General features: G+C 32.9%; 2 protein-coding genes across 8 annotated transcripts; one reads left to right on the top strand and one right to left on the bottom strand.

Moving 5' to 3' along the window:
• LOC148597973 (centromere protein O-like) lies at positions 1–7,675 on the bottom strand. 5 transcript variants are annotated; one of them, XM_088560519.1, is made up of 7 exons: positions 7,419–7,675; positions 7,182–7,273; positions 4,886–5,039; positions 3,165–3,288; positions 1,847–2,115; positions 973–1,138; positions 1–237 (listed from the first exon to the last, which is right to left on the bottom strand). In XM_088560519.1, the coding sequence occupies exons 3-7, from the start codon at positions 5,030–5,032 to the stop codon at positions 92–94; spliced, it is 852 nt and encodes a 283-aa protein (XP_088416645.1). In that variant the 5' UTR covers positions 5,033–5,039; positions 7,182–7,273; positions 7,419–7,675; the 3' UTR covers positions 1–91. The 5 variants fall into 5 exon arrangements, with proteins under 5 accessions (XP_088416645.1, XP_088416646.1, XP_088416643.1 ...); XM_088560520.1 differs by having other exon boundaries at positions 7,182–7,220; XM_088560517.1 differs by lacking the exon at positions 7,182–7,273.
• Positions 7,239–23,006, top strand: LOC148597972 (E3 SUMO-protein ligase NSE2-like). Of its 3 annotated transcripts, none has more exons than XM_088560523.1 (6): positions 7,239–7,380; positions 11,887–12,023; positions 12,552–12,658; positions 13,870–14,017; positions 17,516–17,708; positions 20,587–23,006. In XM_088560523.1, exons 2-6 carry the CDS (start codon positions 11,894–11,896, stop codon positions 20,708–20,710), a joined length of 702 nt encoding a protein of 233 aa, XP_088416649.1. In that variant the 5' UTR covers positions 7,239–7,380; positions 11,887–11,893; the 3' UTR covers positions 20,711–23,006. The 3 variants fall into 3 exon arrangements, with proteins under 3 accessions (XP_088416649.1, XP_088416648.1, XP_088416650.1); XM_088560522.1 differs by having other exon boundaries at positions 7,277–7,462; XM_088560524.1 differs by lacking the exon at positions 7,239–7,380 and adding an exon at positions 8,175–9,244.
• The last annotated feature ends 729 nt before the right edge of the window (positions 23,007–23,735 follow it).

Here is a 23,735-nt window from a genome sequence, read left to right as displayed (position 1 = left end):
TTGTTTTTTAACAATATTAATGAAGAAATAGTTTTAACAGTAATCATTTTCTGAGAAATTGGTCAATTTTTAAAAATTTATTTCATTTTTTTTATTCCTTTAATGTCTGACAAAGAAGTTTTTTGTAGTCCTCTATCACAGTATCGACAGCAACTGACAGACGTTCTGTCTGGATAAGGGTACGCCATTTTGTGATTAGTTTCTGTTTAGGCTTCATACTGTGTCCTTCTTTATCATCTGCAAAGTAAATAATTCTTCACATCTGATAATTCCTCAAAGAGTTGAACTGAATACTGTGGTTTCATTTAATTAATATCGTGGGGTATCAACTTTTCGTGGAATGAGGAAAAAGACATTTCCTTCGCGTTTCAATATTTTTTTTAAATTGACAACTTTTCTGCCTTCTAGTAAAACTACTATCAAAGCAAAACCTTGTCTTGCTATATATTAATAACAAACATTTTGTAAGCATTTAGTTTTTGTAGTAACGTGTTTCACAACACTGACAGTTGCAACAAAAGTAACACGTCCATTAGAAAAGCGCCGAATTAACCACGATTAAAGTTTTTTTATTCAGTTTATTCGTACTGCCGATCACAACAACAAAAAAATGAATTTATCAAGGAAACTAATCTGCATTACAATAAACACCACAATTGAAGGTTTCTGACGCAATTTTTTAAGTATGAAACTAAAATAACCAAACATTTTTTTTTAATTTAACTTGTTATAGCAACAAAATAGCCGGCGCTAATGTCAAAGTAGACAACGAAATCGCCGGTCGACGGCACTTATCGAGAACCCTGGGTGGTCATCAATCCTTTTTTCTCTCAAGGATTTTGAGAACTACAATGAAATGTTTTCGTTGGGAACCAATTTATGTGTTTTGGCCTACATGTACCCATGAAAACCACATAAATTGGTACCCCACAAACAATAGTATTTGCACATTAGGGCAAGTAGATAGCTCACCATCAACTACAGTTGCAATACTACATTTCGAAGGCAATGAAGTGAGTAAGTCGGTAAAGGAAATCTGGAATTCTAACTGTAAAGGGCCTGCTACTTCTCCTATCTTCAGTTCTATATAGTCATATGGTTCACTGTTGTTAACTGTTAAAAAGTCCTTAAACCTGTCCTGAAAGAAAAAACAAGATTGTGATGACTTGACTTAACATCAGGGCATAATCTAGTATATCTAATCTATGTAAACAGGCATTTATTTCCTGGTGATCCTTTGTCTTTTTAGGAAAAACTGTAATTTTTAAATGATTGTGTTATGTTAGCCTATACCATATAAAAAGTGTTTTTTTGTAATTTTAAACAATTATACTTCAAACATTTTGATAAGAAGGTTAATTGTAAGACAAAAAATATATTTTTTAAAAGTTTTTTTTTTTAGGGAAAATACTTCGTGGGAAAAAGAAGTTTTTAAGGGTAATTACAATGATTTGTAAGCAATAAGAGAATATGATATAGGAAAGGAAATCATGTCAGGTAACTTCTTTTTACAGTTAAAAATAAAATTAAGTCACGTTTTATTTTATAAAAGAAAAACCTATATACATAAACTCCAGGTTTTAAATTAGAGTGGGCCCATTATGGCTCTACTTTTAAGCTTGTACAATTTGTAAACTTCACAAGTAATATATATTTGTACTGTAAACATACTAATTATCTCTATTTTTATGGTGGACAGAAACCCCCCCAAAAATAGAACCACTGAAATGATTTTTAATGCTATATAACGCTCATCATTTATTGAAACTGTGAAAATTGATATCCCCAAATATGTTTACTCGACAGAATCTGCGAAAATTACTACGTTTACAGTATCTACATGTACCAATGTTATTTTTGTCTCCTCCCGTCGTGCTATGTACGTAAACAGATAATCGCTAAGCTTCATCAGAAACCATCTTGGTTGGTCTTTCAACAGTGTCTTCTCCAGTTCATCAACAGGGACAAATGGTGGGAAGGAATGTCTACGCACCACAAACTTTTCATTTTGTAGATCTTCCATTTCAAGATAATATGTTTCACAACACTTTCCTAAGTATGACGTATCATAACTGAAGATCAACTTTGTGTCGTCAATAGAAAACACAGAAAATCCTACAACATGAATATACAAAAAAAAAAGATATTAATTCATCTAGATCTCAATTGAAAACAAATTCAAAATAGCAAATAAAATCAGATTGTTGAATGGGGGAGAGGAATGTAGTTGTGGTGACAGATGCAATCATTAACGTAGGGCTTGTAAGTCACTTAATGCTACTCCTAGGTTTCACGAGAATGATTCCTAGTCTACCATTCAAATGCATAGAATTTGCCATTTTCAGAGCGTTGGCTTCAGTAAAATAAAGGAAAACATATTTTCGTGTAAAAATACCAATAACAAATGACGATTACCTTTATCAACATCATAAAAGTGTTAAAAAAAAAGCCTAAAATGGAAGATTTTTGCATTGTAATACAGCATTTTGTTCTACATCAGAAATTCCCGTACGGAAAATGAAACTAAAGCGAGACTTACAGACCCTATAAACATCACAATAAACCAGTAGTCCGAAGCTTGAGGCTGGTATAACTGCTTCTTGTCCTTAATATTGAATTTATAAAATTCTGCAAATCAATAAGTTAACTTCAGGATCAAAATATAAGCATGCTTAAATTTGAATTTTCAGACCCAAAGAGATAAAAAAAAAAATAATTGTAGTTTTGTTAAATTTCAGGACTGGGCATGTACAATGTATATAAAACAAAATAGCCTACTGCCTTCTTAAACTTTAGATCCATTAACAATTAACTGTCATGGAAATGGGAGGTTATGTACACAATATAAAAGCTGATTTAACCACCATTTTCATTGAAAATGTCTGTACATAGTCTGAACAATTGTAGGTGTTTGCCAACATTTTTGTTTTTGCCAGGAAATTACCATTTGCCATATGGACTTGTCCTTTTTGACCATTTATTCAACTATTGCCTATATTTTTCTATCAGTTCAGTACTTTTGTTATTACCCATCATCTGAGCAGAAACAAAAACAAAAAAAACGAAAAAAATATGTATATGTTGAAATTTTTCATCAAAATGCATGTATCTACATGTAGATACCAAAAAGCAAAAAAAAAAATTTGGATTGGATTTTAATTTACCTGTAAGCCTATAACAGTCCATTAAGGTACACATCTCTTCATACTGATCTTTCATTTTCTTCAATTCTTCATCATCTTCTTCCTCCTGACTTTCTTCCTCTGTTGCAATGTTGCTTTCTTCTAGCTTCATAAATAAAACTAGTGATTGGGATTAGAGGGTCATGGATCATTTTTCATATTAAGGGATTGAAAGAGATTCAGGATTAGAACAGTAACCAAACAGAACATAATCCAGGGATAACAACTATATGAAAGAAAATAGACATATAAAATAAACACAACAGCATGTACATAAAACCAAAAGTAAATAAGAAAACCAAACTCCACTAAAAACTAGGAGCATGGACTAGGTGTACGGATATGGTAAGCATACTAAAGCTAAGAAAAATCTGATATAAATCCCCCCAAAAAATGTATCAACTCACATGTGTATGTTAAACAATGGCCCACTGAAATTCAGATGAAGCTAATTTATACACATGAAAAATTGCAACATATGTTTTCATCAAAAGGACCAGAATGAAAATATGCAAATTTGTTCATATACAGTTGTACAGGTGACTTAGGTACAAAAAAAACTATGTGTGTGTTGACGGAACCCCGACTGTCCTTATTTTCGGATGCCAACCTTAAACAGTTGACTATGCCAATGTGGCCAAGCTCTATTCTATCTCTCTGGTCCTGCTTTATATTCTGCTGATTGAGAGGGGATTTAGTAGGTACAATCTGATCAAGACCTAGGAACAGGTTCAAGATTTCATCAGTCAATTCTCTTCTAAAGATCTGTCCTTCATCCTTCTGATTTGAGGAGTTTTAGGTTGAAGAGGTCATTTGAGGTGTGGTGTTTGGCAAAGGACAGGAGGATTTTATCTTATTAGTTGAGTGTCAGGTCATACCATAATAGTAGCTTTGGTAAAATAGTAGCTGTTTTTAGACTGAATGCACCAAAGCTTTGTCATGATGTAAAAAATCTATTTTTTGCTAATAGTAACTATTGTATTTTATTACGTAACACACATTTTCTTACAGAAAATAACAGTTATTTTGTTGTAACATTTATTGTATTTATTGTTATGTCTGTATATGTAAACTTAAAGAAATATATTAAGCATGTTTATATCTTTAGTTTATGATACTATTGACTATTTACAAAATTCTGCTGCCCATAATATATTGTTCATGCCTTACGCAAAAGTGACTAAAGCCCTCAAAATCCAAGCTAAAACCCAGAGGTATTGTGCGTGCGGAAAACCTAAACATCTCAAGAAGTGTACAAAACCCAAAGTGGTTCAGTTCACGTAGGTTTTGCTGTACATGTTTAAATTAAATGCAGTGATTTTTTAAGTTACTACAGTAAAACCTGCCTATGCTGAATCCCTTTTGAACTTTGAAATTTGTTCAATTTAGACAGGTGTTCAGTTTAACGACAGGCGTTTGGTTTACCAACATGTGCTCGGTTTAGACAGGTGTTCGGTTTACTGACAGGTGTTTTGTTTACTCGGGTGTTTGGTTTAGACAGGAGTAAAATATATTTATTTTGATATAGAGACTTTTAAAAAGTGTCATCTGAGGACATCAATAGAATAAACAATACTTTTAATGTAAACCACATGTTAAATATCTTAGCGAAAGAGCTGCAACTTTTGTTAGCATGATTTGTGCAACATACAATGCACTAAATTAAGCTGTATTAAATCAAAATTAAGTAACTTTTTCTTTACCATTTTGTCCACTGCTTGTAGCTGCATTTTCAAGGAGTCTCTTTTTCTCCTTAATTCAATAATTTTCTGAGTGTTATCCTTTGTTTCTGGTATGGTTCCCTGTTTTCTTTTTAATTCTTTCACTTCTAAATCTTCTAAGAAATCCATTGCCAATCTGAAAATAGGACAATCCATTTCAAATAAGTAATTATTCAATTAAAAGTTCTATAACATTACTTGACCTCTAATTCTTTTAAGAAATCGCTAGCTGATCAGAAAAAAAACATGAATATCCTATATTAAGAAAGACGTAAGAAATGATTTCAGTCTGAGTCAAAACAAAGTCAATGTTTGCACATTGTGGTTTCAAACATTCAAATGCTTACTACATTGTAGATCTTCATGTTCAATTTACGAAAAATGTACATGTGTGCTATAACAAAGACTAATTCCAAATACATATTATTATGAAACAGAAATTACTTAGGTCCATGAATGCTTCCAAAGGTACTTACTGATGCCTAAAATGCATGAAGATACATGTAGATAGGCGCAAATGTGTGTACAAAATTGAGCATATGCCAATCTCATTAGTGACGTCATATTCATTTATTTGCATATCATTAAGTGTTAAATTGGTTGGCTAATAAAAAACTAAATAACAATTAACAATATCATGATTAGAATCCCAATTTTCAAAACTTTATAACTTTGTTATTTTATATCCAATTTTGGTTCTGCAAAATGTTTCATTTAATGAAGATAAAATAATGCATATTTTGTATGGGAATTTGTATCTCTTTTACTTGAAAAATAAATCTGAGATGATTTTTATATGCAAACTCATAAAATTATTTTAAAAATTTTATGCTGATATAGTCTAGTTACTGAATATTCATTCAAAAATTCCATGAATAAAAGAGTTTTATTGGCGGTGTACGGAAGCCAAAGAATTTATTTTTTCAATGGTTAATTGGAAATAAAAATATAAATAATGTATGGTTATTCGATTTTCTAATAAGACATCTTCATATCATCAAACAGTTCATGTTGGTACAACCCCACCTTTAGCACCTGTCGCTTCGAGACAAAGCACTCATTTAAAAACGTTTATGTAATGATCTAACGGCTGTGAGCTTATCTTCATTTTGTAATTGGAAGCAATTATATAAATACACATATTTAACACAACAATGACATAAATGTACATATTTAATCCAACTTCCATATGGTGGAGGTTAAACGGAACAGCCGTTATTTTGGCTTCGCCTAGGAAAATTTTTGTCAAAAAAATTACTGTATTTGTCACATTAGAAAAGAAATAATTCCTTCCGGCCATAGATTTGTACTTATTTTAACATGGGTACTGCATTCATATTCGATTTTTAAACAGGGAGCAACATAGTCCGAATTTCCTCTGACCCTGCAACCCTCCTCTTTTTTATTAGGATATTGATATGTCGGGTTGGGGTCAGAACGATGTGCCATACAAAAAGTTGGAGATTCAGCGGTACCGCGGAGTATCGCCCTTCAACCGCTTGTAATGGCTTTCAAGTTGAAATTGTGCATGTCACACCTACTAAGTTCGATTCTGGAATCATTTTCCTGCATGCTGATACCAAATTTGGTACAAAAATTACATTTATTATTGAAGTTTTGATAATTTTCCACGAGAGACCCTGTTTTCTTGACATTTTGAACTGTAATTGAGAGTAGGCGGAGCTTGTTACCATTGGAACGAAATGGAGCAGAAACGATTTTTAAAACCGGATTCCGGAATCTGACAGAATATTTTAAAATTCCGCTGAAAAATTACGTGCCCGCTACTTTTCCGTTCCAGGTAGGTGTGACATGCACAATTTCAACTTGAAAGTCATTACAAGCGGTTGAAGGGCGATACTCCGACTTTTTAATCTCCAACTTTTTGTATGGCACATCGTTCTGACCCCAACCCGACATATCAATATCCAAATAAAAATGAGGAGGGTTGCAGGGTCAGAGGAAATTCGGACTATATGGACAGTAACACGATGAGTATTAAATGATAGGTCCTTTAGTTATAGGAGCGACAGCGAGGTGTTAAATGAGAATATAAATGCCAAACCCACGCTAAATTGAGTCCAAATCTACCACCCCACCCCCCTCCCTTTTGCAGTGCTAGTTTTAGAATAGTATCATATTATGAAACATGATAACAAATAAATGATTCATCAGTTGTTTACTGCTTCAAAATTTTACCAGATTGTTAAACAAATTTCTTCAGAATTTTCCCGCAAAAACTGAAACCCTGTTAAAATATTTTAATAAATGAGCTAACCTTTCAAGTATGAGCCACGGTAGGTACCAGTTTCAAAATCTAAAATACAAAATCGATTTTCCGGTAAATTTTGCCGCCAGTTGACTGGTTTCCTGAAAAATGTACATTTTTTCGGTGTGGTACAAAGATCCCAAGAGCCAGTTTGTTTACATCTTAAGGGAAAAAACCGATGTTTACAATAGCCTCTGCTAATCTAGATGTAGGGATGAGAATCTTGTTCTTCATCTTCATAATTACCCTTTGAGTTTCCACTGACCCTGCAACCTTCCTTATTGATACATGTATGTTGCCTTGGGTTAGGGATAGCTGCGAAGTCGTAGCTCTTGACCACAGACACAGTCGCTTGTTTTTCTCCAGGTGGTTGAAATATTATCAAACAGGGGTCGACTATCAATGCCCAAATGTCGACCCCTGTTTGATAGTATTTCCCCCACATAGACAGAAACAAGTGCCTGTGCTCCTGAGAGTAATCAAGGGAACCAAGGTTGTAACTGAAATGGCGTCGGGTAGTTTCGCCCTTTTTCCCATTCGCCCTTACTGCAAGGTCGTTTCGCCCTCATTGGATATACATGTGTTTATATATACCGAGTAATTGATGGGTCATTTCGCCCTCCTTAGATTTATTTTCCTGTTAATTGGCTTGTGTTGTGACAGGTAAGAATACATGTTTATTCTGTGAATAAAAACTTGAATGTTTGTATAGTAGGGGTTGATCTAATTGTTAAATTGATAGATACTTGTACTGGTATTCCTTTTTCTTTCAGATAAAGCCCATCATTTGCTGATTCTGAGGCAATGTCACAAGAGATATTTATTGAGAAATGAGAAAATTGGAAGATATTGATAACCAATTATGTCATTATATATCCTTTTCGGCAGGGCCTCGAGAATAAATGTGATATATGGTGATGACAGAAGAGATTAATATAAGTTCTGAACATTTATTTAAATAATTCATGAGTATAAGAGCACAATTACTAGCACATTGTTACAACAAACTGTTTAAAGAATACATAGAAAATGAAGCATGATTTAAATTTGATTGAGAATAAAAGCACTATTTATATAAGTTACATATAATAACACATAGTAAATGACAGGGTTAAAAATTGCTGAAGCTGTGAATGAAATTAGCAAAAATTTAATTGAAAAGAAAAGATAATGCATTCTATATTGTTTTTGACAAGCTGTCTATGCAGTTATGCAATATTCCGCAGCATTCAAAATTAAACAGTGAACTTGTACGTATGAATATGTACGTTTAGAGAGAGAGATCTAAATAAATATACAAACTATTCAACATTTGTAGGGGCAAAATCTTCGATCTTTTTTTTTCTCTAAATAAATAGATAAATAAATAAATAAATAAATGTCTACAGAGGATCGAGAGAATTCAATAATTGCCTAGGGGCGAAAATCTCTGACCTTTTTTAAATTAAGAAATAAATACATAAAAATGGAGGGATAAAATGACTCATCACATAAACGAACTCTTTCTAATGTATCATCAACTATTTATTTGTTGTAATGATACATAAACGTATTAGGAAGTGAATATTATAAACGAATTAGAGAGGGCGAAACGACTCACATCGAGAACGAAGGCTAAAATAGTAGTAAATAATATTTATAAGGAGAAATTCCTTATTAATAAGGAAAGGGCGAAACGACCCACTATAAAGGGCGAAACAACTCAGGGCGAAAGAACCCAGGGCGAAGGGGAAAAAGGGCGAAACGACCTGGAACCACTGAAATCATACATACGAAGTAACAAAAGCAAATGAGCAACTTGGACTCCACTAAAAACTGGGAGCATGGACCAGTAGCACTGGTAGGGTAAGCGTCCTCTGCTTTTCTAAAAACACCTGCCGAGTTGCTCATAAAAAGTAAAGTCCAAGGTAGACAAATGAGGAAAGGAAAACTATGACCCGTTGAATATATCAGTTTTCATGGTGCAGATGGATACACTATAACGATCCATGAGTTCATGATGATGACCATAAAAATTCTGTAGTGATGACTTCAATCTTGTAGCAACATAACCCTGTTCCAGAAGCCTGTTTGTTAGTATCAGTTACGTTGCATAGCTTGGTCAGGGATTAATCATTATAACATCTTTAGGTACATGTAAGTGCCGTATACAGACCTTTGCGGTGATGTACTCTTAAACAGTTACAGTGGGTCAGGGATTAATCATTATTAAATCTTTTTGTACTCTCATGCTTGTGCAGTACACAGATCTTTGCCTTGATGTACTCTCAAACAGAGTGGGTCAGAGATTAATCATTATAACATCTTTATGTACATGTACGTGTATGTGCCGTTCACAGACCTTTGTGTTAACGTATTCTCAAACAGAGTGGGGAAACGTTCTCTTGTATGGTGTATAAAGCTGAACTCCACAGTTTCCACTGGAAATGCCTGTGTCAAGTTTGAGGACTTGCAGTTGTTTCCATCTTTAAAATTCCTGGTTTTTGGCTTAAAAGTAGATGTGACACAAAAACTTAATTTTATTTGATTTATTACATCATATATATGTGCTGTAGATTCCTTGTGTTGTGATTTTTTTTAGCTAAAATTTAATATTTTTACTATCTATAAAAAAAAACAATGTCCTTGTATGGCCTTACCAGAAAGGGGCCCTTGAACTCACCTAGGGTCATCTATTATACATTTTTTGTGTACTGTGTATTTACTGTTGTGTCAATTTTTCAATGGTTTACTTCAAATTCCATGAGACAAACGAAATTCAATTATATTTCAATTATTATCGAAGTCATACCCCTGCATGTTAATTGGCACCTGTTTCAAGGGATACTGAACCCTGTAAAGATAAGAGAAGCCATCCATGCTATCTCTTGTTCATAATTAAATCTACGGGGCTTGTTTATTAATATAACCCAGCGGCAAAGAAAGAGCGATACACTATTTTATTTGTACCCTTTTGTTCAAGTCCTAAAAAATAATGTGCAAAATAGTTGTGGATTCATCACGGGGATGTACAGTATGCCTAATGAAAATGAAAAGCTGTCAGTAAAGAAGAAGAACTTTAGTCTATCTATCTTAACTGGATTATTGCACCCATACAAAGATCAGTGTACCATTCTACATCATATGTACAAGTTAATTCAAAGATGTATTCATTTTTTTTTTTCGGGCACATGACATTTTCAATGTACTAAAAAAGATTAAAAACCAATGACATAGCATTTCCATATATGGTGATTGAGTATTACTTCCGGTTTTTATTTGTGCATATTAATTAGGTTGTCGTGAAAACACAAATTCTTCTAACTATATTTAGTGCTAACCTAATGAGAAAACGTTCATTACACTCCTAGCTAAACATACCATAGTTTTATAATTATAAACATTTTTAAAATGAAAATTTTTGTGTCATGTCTCCTGTAATAAATCTCCATTTGTTATATTGACTTTCCTTTTTGACTAAGCCAATAAAATTATACATTTGTTGACTATTACTTATTTGATTTTTTTTATTTATTTTTGCCCAAATTTCATAGAAAATATTTTCAAGAAATAACTTATTAACCATCCAGATTTTGCAGAACCCGAAATTTGACTGCCATCTGTAAAATGTTGGGTCATACATGTACATGTATGGTGGTACTTTTTGTTGTTTGTTAAATAGAAAATCAGTCGGTCTTTATTCTTTGTCTATTCCTTTTGACTATTGCCTAGAGTTTATCAGTGTGGTATTATTTGTGTTATATTATTAAATAATTCAAACTCTTCTAGTGATATTCTCTTTTCACAATATTCAGTGGAAGGACACATTGTTTTGGCATCACCCTCTTTGAAAATAAGGTTCGTGGGACAAAAATTAAGAACTCATGATTTATTTCCTTCCTCTCTACCTACCCACTATATAAATCCCTATACCCATCAGTTTTGCTTTTTCCTCTTATTTTGTGTGAAGTTTTACTCCCTCAACTATAATTCTTGTACAAAAATGTACTTTATTTATCTTTGTTGTGATCATATACATGTACAATGTACAGTGTACTTTTGAAAAAAATTGGAGGCTACTTACGTATACCTACCCTAAGTATTCTGTGATGTAGGGTAAGGAGGGCGGAAAACATAAAATTTTAATCTGTTTTAAATTTTTCATTATAGATTTGGAGATAAATGGGTAAGAAAATCATGCCACATTAACAAAAATCTACTTTTTAATTTTTGGTGTGATTTTGAAATGGGTTTATTAGATTCCCTATGAATACCCTGCTTGCATTTCTCAATTAGATATGAGATATCTCTTGGGGGTTTGGAATTATAGGGATTAAAGACAAAGGTTACCGGTGCACCTGGTCCATGCTCCCAGTTTTTAGTGGAGTCCAAGTTGCTCATTTGCATTTGTTACTTTGTGTGTATGATTTTAGTTACTTTATGTTCTTTGTTGTGTATGTCTGTTTTCCATGTCTGGTCTTTGTCCCTGGATTACATTCTTTTGATTACCGCTGTAACCTTGGTTCCCTTGGTTGCTCTTTGATGAGTTCCCCATCAGATTTTTTTCTTCTTTAATGTTGTGCTAAATTATGTCTACAATTGCCACAAGTGAACAGAGTTCAACATGTTGTGGTTATATCATGCTGCAGTGGGCAAAGCTCTTTATTTCCTTTGGAAGTTCTTTCAATCATTAAATATGAATACCCCTGTTTTGACTCTGTGTGCTTCTTTTCAGAATAGCAATGTCTTCACGTACTTTATTTGGGGTAGTTGACCAGGCTATGAAATCAATGAAGACAGTGGAAGAATACATTAAGGTTGGCATGGAAACCACAATTGATGTTGGAATGGACTTTGTTGAACACGATAAAGGTATGTTTTTCTGAGAGGAACCATTTGTTTTCCCAGCCTTGATACAAAAATAATGGAAGGGACTGCTTTTATATCATCTTTTAATAATTCAGAAGACAATTTGTTTCTGCCACATAATATTGATTTTTTTCTTTCAAAAGCTCCAGGAGTTACTGTATGTAAATTCCTAAAGTTAGTGAGTCTCTGTCCACACAACGTACTAACATGCTATTGCACATTCTTCAAAAGGGATTGAATCACATTAACAGTAAAACGTGCCTTTAACCAAGCCACTTATCGCCGAGAGGGGTTAGCTCAAGTAAAAAGGCCAAAATCTTGAAATTGATACATTTTGCATCATGTACATGTATGAAAAGGACTTAAGTATGGTTCTTTCTAAAAACCAGGTGAGTGGGGGAGAGGGGTCATTCATCATATCTCAAGATAATCAATGAAACTGTTCAAACACATTTGTTACGTCCTAAAAATAACTTTTCATTTCCTTATATCTGCTATATATTGTGAAATATTTTTTAACTATGTTATTAGACAATGAGAAACAGATAGATGAATTACGGTCTGTGATGACAGATTATGTAAGAATGGAAAGAGATCTTCAACAGTTCATGGAAGCTGTAGAAGCCGTGAAAGTTGAGGTATTTGTTATGTTCTTTGAACAGGTTTTAGTATGAGTTAAATGTAGTAAACTTAAACTGCAATAGAAAGCCTCAGTGGTCACTGGTTTTGTCATACATGTAGGTTCAGTCCTTGAGTGTAGGATTTTTTTTTAGTCAACCAATCAGTCCTACCTCACTTGAGTGTAAGAGATTTTTCTCCAACCAATCAATCTTACCTCACTTGAGTGTATGAGGTTTCCTCCTAGCCAATCAGTCCAACCTCACTTGATTGCAGGAGGTTTTTCCCCCAGCCAATCAGTCTTATCTCATTTGAGTGGAGGAGGTTTCCCCCAGCAAATTAGTCTTACCTCACTTGAGTGTAGGAGGTTTCCTCCTAGCCAATCAGTCCTACCTCACTTGAGTGTGGGAGATTTTTTCCCCAACCAATTAATTCTACATTGTTCCTCACTTGAGTATGAAGGTTATTACCCCCGCCAATCATACAAAAGACTTGGAGTTAGAACAACGTGTCAACGTTGGTGACATGCCTTCCTTCAGACTGTTGCTTCTGTTACAATTGTAAGCTATCACCAATCATCAAATCAAAGGCGTACAAAGTAGGGTCTGTTAGATTGATCAAATTTTCAGTGCTGAAATACTGTGAAAGAATTATTGATTGTGGGGTACCAGTTATCATGGTTTTTGTGGGTTAGATAAACCACAAAATTTGGTTTCCAACGAAAAGGAAACTACCCATTTGTTTGTATGGTAGAGTTGTCGAATCCACGAAATTCAAGAATCTGCAAACTAATAATTTTTCTCTATGAATATCGGCACCCATGAGTAAAAGTACTTACACAGTACATGAAATATCTGCCATAGTACATGTATTTTAAACATATATCATTTTATTGATAAATTCATCAATGATGAAAATAAGGAATTTCAGTAAGGAACATCATACTAGAAACGAAACAAATAATATGCAGTCTTCATGACATTTTAAATGGCAATACAGGACATTCTGACCAGTAAAGTGGTGACAGTTTCCAGTCTGAACATGATTTTACTGGACATTTGTCTTCAGATTAAAAGTCTTAAGTTCTGGAACTATACCAGTTATGTACATGTAGTACTGGGGAAGCAAAATATTTGATGTCACACGTCATCTTTTTCTGGATTTAACCATTGACCAACATCCAGATACTTCACAAAGACTTGATTTGCTTGCAATGTTAATTATGTTGTAGGCTGACAGATCAAAGGAGGCACTAGATCTAGAGAAGACTTTGGATGAAAAAATTTTTAATCTAAAACAATCGAACAATGATGCTGATCTGGTACAACATGAGAAGTATTTAGATCTGAACGAAAAGATTAGTGAAATGCAAAATCCTGGTAAGTTTGAGATCAATTTTTTTTAAAAATCAAATGTTTAAGTAACGCTCTCATTTTTCACTATAAAATTTTCCTGTGTTGCATTACACAAAAAATCATAAATTTCAAATTGATTGTAAGTAATGACATTACAATGCTATTTTCTGTTATGATGTTATAAATCAATTTCACAATTACAACTTTTTGTGAATTTGACCGCTGATGTTCTTCATCTTTTTCAGTATATTAAGAATTTTAAGGTAGTCCAATTACATTGCAAAAAAAAAATGTTCAGTCATTTTGCAAAATCATATAGAAGTATGTATTTAAAATTAGCATATATATACTTCAAAGAACTTTTTTTCATTAAACTTGATATGGCATATACAAACATTCATTTAAAAAAAAAAACACTTTCAAGGTGAGACAATTCATCGGAAAGTGTCATTGGGAATATTAGTTTTTGAAAGAAACAACGAAAAAAGTTTCATGACCCATAATTTTTTTTTTCAAATATGAAAGAATCTCAGATATATATAAGTATCCTAATTACGCATTTGTAAAAAAATTCTATAGACTGTATTTTAGTACGAAATAAGATAAATTCTCAGTATAATCAGTGTGTATATAAATCTTGTAAAAAAAAAAGACGAACATCGTTCTGGGTAATACCATTATGATTATTTACTTGTGTTGAATTCTGGGAGTCTACCAGATATTGTAGGAGTTATCACTTTAGTTGAACTTCGTTGTTATCATATGCATTCATTCTGCCCCCCAAAAAAACAGACTAAAGATTTATTCTGCCCCAAAACATACTTAAGTTCCTCTTTATGTCTTGCAAACAATTTGTTTTACCATTTGTAAATGTTGTAATTGAAACTATCCCTGTATACAATGAAACAAAATATGTATTCATATGGTAAACATGAGATTCTTAATTGAATGATAGATTGCAAACAATATTGCATGCAGACTTTTCAAAGATTCTGAAATACTGTAAAAGTACATGTATTATTGTTCATGGGGTACTAATTTTCATGGTTTATGTTGGCTTAGTAAACCACGAAATTTGGTTCCTATAAAAAAGCAAAAAATTAGTTTGTATGATAAGAGTTGTCAAATCCACACATACTAGAATCTAAAAACTGATAGTTTTTCCTAATCCACAAAATTTGGTACCCACAAATAATAAAGTACTTTCACAGTATGATGTAAGGAATTTACTCCTTTTGATACTTAATAGGTAATATTTTTCAGATTGTTTGATATGGGGTTAGTAATTAGTGTGTGTTACATGTACATTAGTCTGTACAGTGTGTACTACCTGGCTTTGGTTACTGTCATCTGTAAAACTAGAAAATTACTAGTATTCACATCAGTGAGGTTTCGGGGATTGTCCAAAAATGCTGATCATTAGGGAAAAAAACCAATGCAAATGTACCGGTACATGTACATTGTATTACAATATCACATTGTTAAGTTACCTTATGTCAGGTTATTTCAACAGGTGTACATTTGGCAATTGTGAAGCAAAAATGATATATGATAAATTTCGACATTTCTAATTTTGGCAGATGATATAAACACTAAGAGTGTGTCCATGTAAAACTCAGGCAGATTGTATGATAAGGGTGGCAGAGGGTTAATTTTATCCCATTGAATTTTTTGTTCCAATGTAACGTCTTTTATCAGATATATGTCCAATTGTACCAAGATTTTTAAAATCTACAACGGATGGCTGAGAAAATGATTTTATAGTTCACAAAGAAAGCAGTCTAGTTTTGCACAAAATGAAAAAGTTATCTCCTTTTTTAAATGAATTTTAATGCTTTCTTTGAAATTTGTTTCTCTTTAACCGTTGCGGAATATCAAAAATCAACATTCAACTTTTAGAAAGGATGCATTTGTGATATAAAATAGATGAATATTTTTTTAAAACAAAATTTGTCATGTGCCTTTCACCTGGATTTTGTATGAACACCCTCTTAATTTGACAGAATCAATGATGTTGATGTACAGACATGACTCAGCATGTCCATTCACGTAGTACAGTATGTTTTTCACGTACAATAAATATCATGTCTGTACAATTTTAAAAGTCAAAACGATCATGTACACACATTACCAATATTCTATTTTTATTTTAATCTTTAAACTTCTTGTCTGTTGTGATTATTGTCTAATTGCATCAATTTTCAAGAATCAGGTTTGTTTACATCAAAAGCATCAGTGAAAAATAAGTCAGATTAATTTATGATTACGAATCAATCATTTGTACCCTTAAAGAAGTCTTTGTACAAAAAAATTCCAAGGTCATGGGTTGCAGGGACTCGCATTGCAAAAAATAGCAGTCATGCTGATGAGTTGCTCTTTACCTGTTGGTTTAACTTGCTGATTGCATGATTCAGTGTTATGATAATACCAGGTTCATCTACAAGTACATAGGAGAAAAAAGCCAGGTACGCCAAAAAGACAACACTTGGAGAATGTATCATAGAACACAAAAGAACTAAAAATGTACGCGGAACCTTGGAACACAAACCCTACAAAAAACTTAGATACTCTGAAAGGTTGAACAGTTCTTGCCTCTTACAAGACACTCCTATGCTGCTCATTGTAAATCAAGTTTACTGAAATAGGAAAACTATTAATGATATATTAAGGTCACATCTTGCATGTTCCTATAATAAGTCTATGGCCTTCCTAAATTTCTTGTATCTACATCGGATTTTTGCGATTTTTTGCATGCACTAAAAGGTTATGGCTTCTTCTACACAAGTTATCTTTATTTAGAAGTGACTGCTATGGTTGAAGATTAGACATGATTATAACTGACAGTTGAAGATCCTTGATCTGTTTTTTTAAGCCTATTCAGTTGAGATTTTTTATTTTCTGAAGTTCTTATATTAACCAGTTTAATAATTATACGATGCAAATAAATCAGTGAAACACATAATTTAATGGATGGATCTGGTCAAAGAAAAGAATTTAAGGAAAATTCGACACATTCCTGTACCTTTTCAATTAAGCACGCTTAATGGAAATTAAATTTGAACAGATGTTTTTAAATTGCATTACATAAGATTTTAGTCAGAACAATATGGTTTTAAAAATTTGTGTTACCGGAAAAATTGTCTATAACTTCTGTTCTTATATGAGAAAGTTGATATACAACTTAAGTTGAATCAGTTACGTAAACATATTAATTTTTGTGGTTGCTAATTTTTGCATGTTCTCACAGGTTCTGTCAGGTAAACATATTGGCGGGTATCAATTTTCGTGGTTTCAATAAATGGTTAGCATTATTAAGTGTTAACAATGCCATTTTGCTGGTACATGTACTAATTTTCATGGTTTTCTGTCCACTGCAAAAAATCAATATGTTCACTGTACTTATCCTTTAGCCCCACTGCTATGTAAACACAAATAACATCTGTGGAAAATAAAATTGTTTCAGCAATAGATACCAGTATGATATCGAATGCTTGATACAGTTATTATATTATTTTACCATAGACGGTGGACAGTTACTTCCTGTAGCATCAGAACAGATAGATGATGATATAGCCATGACACAGCCAGAGATCAACACACGATGTCCATATACGGGAAAAGATATGATCAATCCGGTTAAAAATATTCATTGTGGTCATCATTACGACCAGGAAGGAATCAGCCATTATATAAGAACAAAGGGAAAGAAAGCTAAGTATGTAAAGAAAAAGTATGGTAATCTTACTCACAAACATCAATCTTGCTTCTAGATATACTGCAAATACAGTCAAACCTCATTAAGTCAAAGTCGAAGGGACCAGGCAAAAATTTTTCAAGTTATCTGATATTTGAGTCATCCCAGGTCTAGATTGATTGATTGATTGTTGGGGTTTAACGTCCGAGCAGCAATATTTCAGTTATATTCAGACAATGAACATGAAATGGATGATGAAATGAACATGAGATGATGATGAAGTGAAAAAGGGGTGGGACACTAGGGCAACAGGGTCGATAAAATTTAGATTGCCACTAGAAAGGACGGGATGGGTAGGGTCGCGCAATTTAGCCTCCTGTGGTGGAGCACAAAGGTTCCTACACCTATCGAATACCACAGTAGAGTTCTTTAACGTGCGAGGAACGTGAAATCTTTCCCAACACGGTGCACCACTATGGTGTGCGGTCAGGTTTCCCATATTATAGCCTGACAACCCCAGCATGTAACACGCCAGGGGTACCCCATTCCACCACCTGGGGCACACATCCCAGTTGCTCTGTGGGCAGAGCGCCTAGCCCCAGCTAGGTTTCTGAGCACTATTTAGTTGCCTTTTACGACAAGCTTAGCACTGCTGCAGGCCTATTCTTCTGACACCCGGACCTACATGGGGCTCCCAGGTCTAGTATAACCCGGAAATGTATTTGTCAGTGATTGTTTCTACTTTTTTTAATGACTCACACATGTTGTATTGCTTGTATATATGTACTTCACTTTATCTGGTACTTCTTGGTGTCATGCTTATTGTTTCGGAAGATAATTTTATGTGTTGTATATTAATCATGTTACAAATTCTGAGCAACATTGAATGTTTTAGGGGAAATTCTTCTTTTAATTATTTTTTCTGCTGTTGGACTATAAATTATTTTACATAGTTTTTTAGACCGAAGATGTTCTTCCAAATTTACTAAAATTGAGTCAATATATCCCAAGCAACAAAGATGCTGAGAGGTTGATATTCTTTACTGGTCTACCCACCAGCCCATCAGTCCATCGATGATTCAAAAATGGTTGATTTCAATGTGTTGTCTTCAAACTTTGATTACAGGTTGATAATTGTAAAATTTTGGAGAATATTGATTTCTCAAAAATGTATTTTTTTTCTTGGACTGAGTGCTCAATATATTCAACAATGTATGTTAAACATGATTGTCAAACATGAGGTAATTCATGCTTGTCAAAAACCGACTTAATTCACTTTTATTACTGATTGAGAGACAATAACATTTGTACATACCACATAACCATGTCTTTCAATTGTTGCTCTGTAGAGATAAAAATTACATGTACAGATGTATATACATGTAGATTGTGCAGGAAATTGACACTTTGCAAGAGTCACAGCTGATTACATGTACAGATGTACATACATGTAGATTGTGCATGAAATTGACATTTTGCAAGAGTTACAACTAGGGATTTGATTTATTTATGTGGGGATGAATGTATGGTTTTCTATAAAAAAAAATGATGTACTCGAGAATCAGAATAGACTATAGTTATACTCCTTGAGATGTTCAGGTTTCCCACAGGCAAGATACCTAAATGCAAGCAAAAGGCTTAGCAAGCACACAATAAATGAGAGCTCTAAGTGTGTGTTTAAACATAGGATAAACAAATGCTTATAGCATGTGTATAAATGCATGGTAGACGAACAATGAAAAATATTAATACTTACATTCAGTGAAGAAAGAAAATTTTTTAAAAATTTAATTAAGAAAAAATACAAAAAAATAGTAAAAATATAAAAATATTTACGTATGGCGCTTTTAAACAAACATTCATAGCGTACACACAGTAGAAGAAAAACAATGAACAATATTAATAATTACAGTTAATGAGGAAAGAAAGAACTAAGAGATATTTTTTTTTTATTGAATAATACAAAAAGGAAATAATAAAAATGTAAAAATATGTTTTATGTATAGCACATTTAAAAGATGACTTGTATCATGCATTTAATGGAATGCTCGTATTGTGCATTTAAATGCATGCAAAACGTTTAGTAAATGCATTGATTGACTGAATGATTGATTGATTGAAAGATTGACAATTATGGTCCACTGTCAAACCCAAGTGGAACTAATACTATTAACACTCCCATCAATTTTTTGGCTGCAATAAAAAGGAAAAATTAGTACCCGTACTGTCTTTTAAGATAGCTGACGCAGTAATATTTGTTCCTTTTACTTATGGGGTATGAAAGTCTCATTCTAGTTTCATTTTCTTTACCGGAATTTCTGATGTAGAACGTATTGAAAACCAAAATCGATCTGTATTTTATTGTTTACTTCCGGGTACTTGAAACCCTGTATAACAATGCAAAATCTTCTAGTTTATGTTTTTTCTTACTTATTATGTAGAAATAGTTATTTGTCATTTTTATCGATATTTTATACACTGAAAGATTTTTGCCTTTTACACTGAACTTAACGCTCGCTAAATGACAAATCTCTATGCTTTTGAATGGTAGACTAGGACCCAATCTCGAGAAATCACGGGGTCACATGACAAGACTTACATACCCTATAATTTTCTACATTTCATTCAGAAATAACACATAGCACACAATTTTAATTTTTCAATATAGTTTTTTCATATGCCACTAAGTTATCAGTATTTGGCCAATTGGGAAACAGAATTGCAATCAGGTGACTTGCATTTCCATGGAAGAGCGTCTTTAAGGTCAAAGGGTAAAAAGCGAAACTATACCAACTGTGTCGAAAAAAAGAATCCCTGCCTCCCTTGATTTTCATACAGAATTACCTGAGAATAAAAAGTAAACTTTAAATGGCCTGATAGTAGAATGTTTGTTTTACAGATGTCCAGTTGGAGGGTGTGGTAATGATAAACCTATAGTTATCAGTGATTTAGTGGAGGATAAAGAACTTAAAAAATACATCACCAGGAAGAATAGACATATAAACAAATCAAAGCGGAACTAGTGGCATTTAGATCATAAATGGTGAAAATGGAACTTAAGATGTTCACATTCATTTGGGATATTGATCTTCAAGGAAAGATATCGCTGGGAAAAGCCCTTGAATTAAAGAACTAGTGTTGATAGATTTGTGACTTTGTACTTGTTGTATGAAAGTTCAAGACTGAAGAAACCAGTTTACTGAGGACTGAAGAACCACTCTACTGAGGGCTGAAGAAACCAGTCTACTGAGGGCTAAAGAAACCAGTCTACTGAAGGCTGAAGAAAAAGTCTACTGAGGGTCGAGTTTGATTTATCTTTCTGTTTTGTAATGATTATTACGTAAACTTTTGAAGTAATGTTTGTGGTGTTAAGTTAAAAGTTTGCTTGTATTGAAAGGTGTTGGAAAACCAAGTATTGGAAAAGTGTAGACATTCACATACACTTGTACTTCGGGGACAGTCACTGGAAAAAGGGGTTATATCTTAGAAGACAAACAAATTATATAGTGATGGAATGATGTGCAAGCAATGTAATATATATCTCAGGTTTTTCTTTTTATTGACTACCATGGAGACATGTACTGCAGTGAAAGATTTATCTTGTATTGATTTTAAAAACAGGGCTTTATTTTATTGATACATGTACATGTATGTTATGTAACTGTTTTAAAACACAACCGATCTTAATCTTGTCATTCTATGAATATACATGTATCAAATATGATTTTCTTCTGCTTTAAAAAGAAATTCTGCTTTTTCATATCCAGATTTTATTTTTCCATTTCTTTTTATACACCCCACTTGGGTATATAGTGATAGGGATGTCTGTCCGTCTGTCTGTCCTTCCTTCTTTCCATTATTCAGAGGAGACCCATCTCTTATTTGTTACTCCCCGACTATATGGAATTGAATGAAACTTTAACAGAATCCTTATTACATGTACATGTTCCCATTGTGTGCCTACTATTTTAGTTTTGATCCAAATCAATTCAGAGGTTTCTTATGTCATAACATAAAGGACTTTGTCCTTTGTGAATATAGGGACATGGGGGACCCATATCTTGTCCGTTAAACCTGCTACAACACAGAATGGAATTAAATGAATCTCTCACCGATTTTTTATTACATATTTCCATTGTGCACCTATTTTACATGTAAATTTTTATCCAAATCAACATGGTCAATATGGAAGTTAAAAGGTGCGTGTCATCAAATGGGGGAGGGCTATCAAGTTAGTGAGTGTTCCTCAGTTTTCTCTAGTTTTTAATGTTTGTTTTAAAAAAAGATTAAAAAAAAACACCCAAACCACCACCAATCCCCCCCAAAAAACACAACTTAAACTTTAAAAACACGATTAATTGTATATAAAAGTCTCTTTATACAAAATGTATTTCATGTTTGTTTATTTAAATTGAGATTGAAACCCTAAAAACAAATATTTTTATAACAGTCTAATTTAATCACCTGCCTCTCTAGAAAAAAACACACTATGATATACTGTTATCCTTCCATCTGTCTTTCATGCTTCACCATTTTCATGAAACACAATTGACTTGTGTCCTTTTTGAGTGAGCTTCTTATTTATATTTAGAAATTACTTTTACATTAAGTATGAAACTTTAATCATTTGGAATAAAAGCAACAACTCAAAATTGCTTCCAGCAATTTCCATTAAGCATTTGGCCTTTCAGTTTTTAAAGTTGTGTATTTCTTTTGATCAACACAAGTCCCTATTCATTATTACAAATTGCTGATACATATACATGTAGTACATTTCCACTTAACAATTACATGTAAGTGGCAGTCTTTGTAAGAATCATGCAATTCTGTTAAATATGATACACCCCATAAAAGGCTACATATTTTTAATGTTGTCTTTAAGTTGTTTTATAGGTCTATATGATGAAATGTATAATTATTCATTCTAATGTATTTGCTCTTAGGAGATAATCCACATTGAAAATCCAACAGTTTCTATTGTGTTTTAGTGACATTTACAGAGTTATCTGCCTTGAATTTGAATCCTACAGTACATTGTATATAATTTTTATCTCTTATAAACAGGGGTTATATGAAAAACCACATGTCAATTTCTGTTTAGTATAACACTTTGAACAAAATATCAAAAATAAAAATATGTAGGCTTTCCAACCATGAATCACATTTTGCATGATTCTTTGCTGGAGTACTTCTTAAAGACAAGCTCAAACAAGACAGGTTTATCATGTGCTAATGATGCAGCTCTTTATTATTCAATAAGCTGTTTGTTATGTAAATTATGATGTTCGTTTTATTATCTTAATTAAAAAATGAAAATACTGTACATTGTGTGTTCTTATAAAATGCCTGGAAAATTCCTTCTTTTTAAGACCAGAAAAATATGCCATAAAACATGAATGCCCCAATGCCTAATTTCAAATACATGTATGTCTGTTTAACAAAGTTTTAAGTCACACTTAATATAAGTCGTAAGTTTTAAGTTTTTTGTAAGAATCAGGCAAAATGGGAAAAATCAGAAGCATGCATGTCAAAAACAAATTATTCTGACAATATAATTTCACTCAAGGATGCTTTCTGTATTTGAAAAGACCACTATTTGATATCCGCATCACTGGATTTGCACAGATATTTTTCAATAGAATGTTAGAAAATTGAGGCTTTTGACAAGAATTATCTTCCCTTTAAATGTTCATTTTCAGTGCATTTCAATGAAATTTTAACTCATTTTTCAGTACCAGTGATATGAAAAATCTTGTCTTTTTTCCCTGATTCTGAATGTGCAAATACATTGTAGTCAAACTTTCAAAACGGTAGTTTTTTTTCATACCGTGTTTCACCCACTGCCTGATTCTTACAGACTGACATGTAAGTTTATGGAGGTAGACCTAGAGTAAGGGACATAACTCAGTGATATGTTTGTATCATATTCAATTTCACCAAAGGCTATCAAGCTTCCATTTGACACAGAATGTAATTAATCTAAGTTACTTTGATGCTTACATGAAATTGATGTAAAGGTTACAGACCACCAATTCAACCAATGAGCAT

This window comes from Perna viridis, chromosome 14 (assembly GCF_037379345.1).
Source record: "Perna viridis isolate PV_CMFRI_1.1 ecotype Kerala chromosome 14, ASM3737934v1, whole genome shotgun sequence".
NCBI classification, from domain to species: Eukaryota; Metazoa; Mollusca; class Bivalvia; order Mytilida; family Mytilidae; genus Perna; species Perna viridis.
This window is presented reverse-complemented; position numbering and strand designations above follow the sequence as displayed.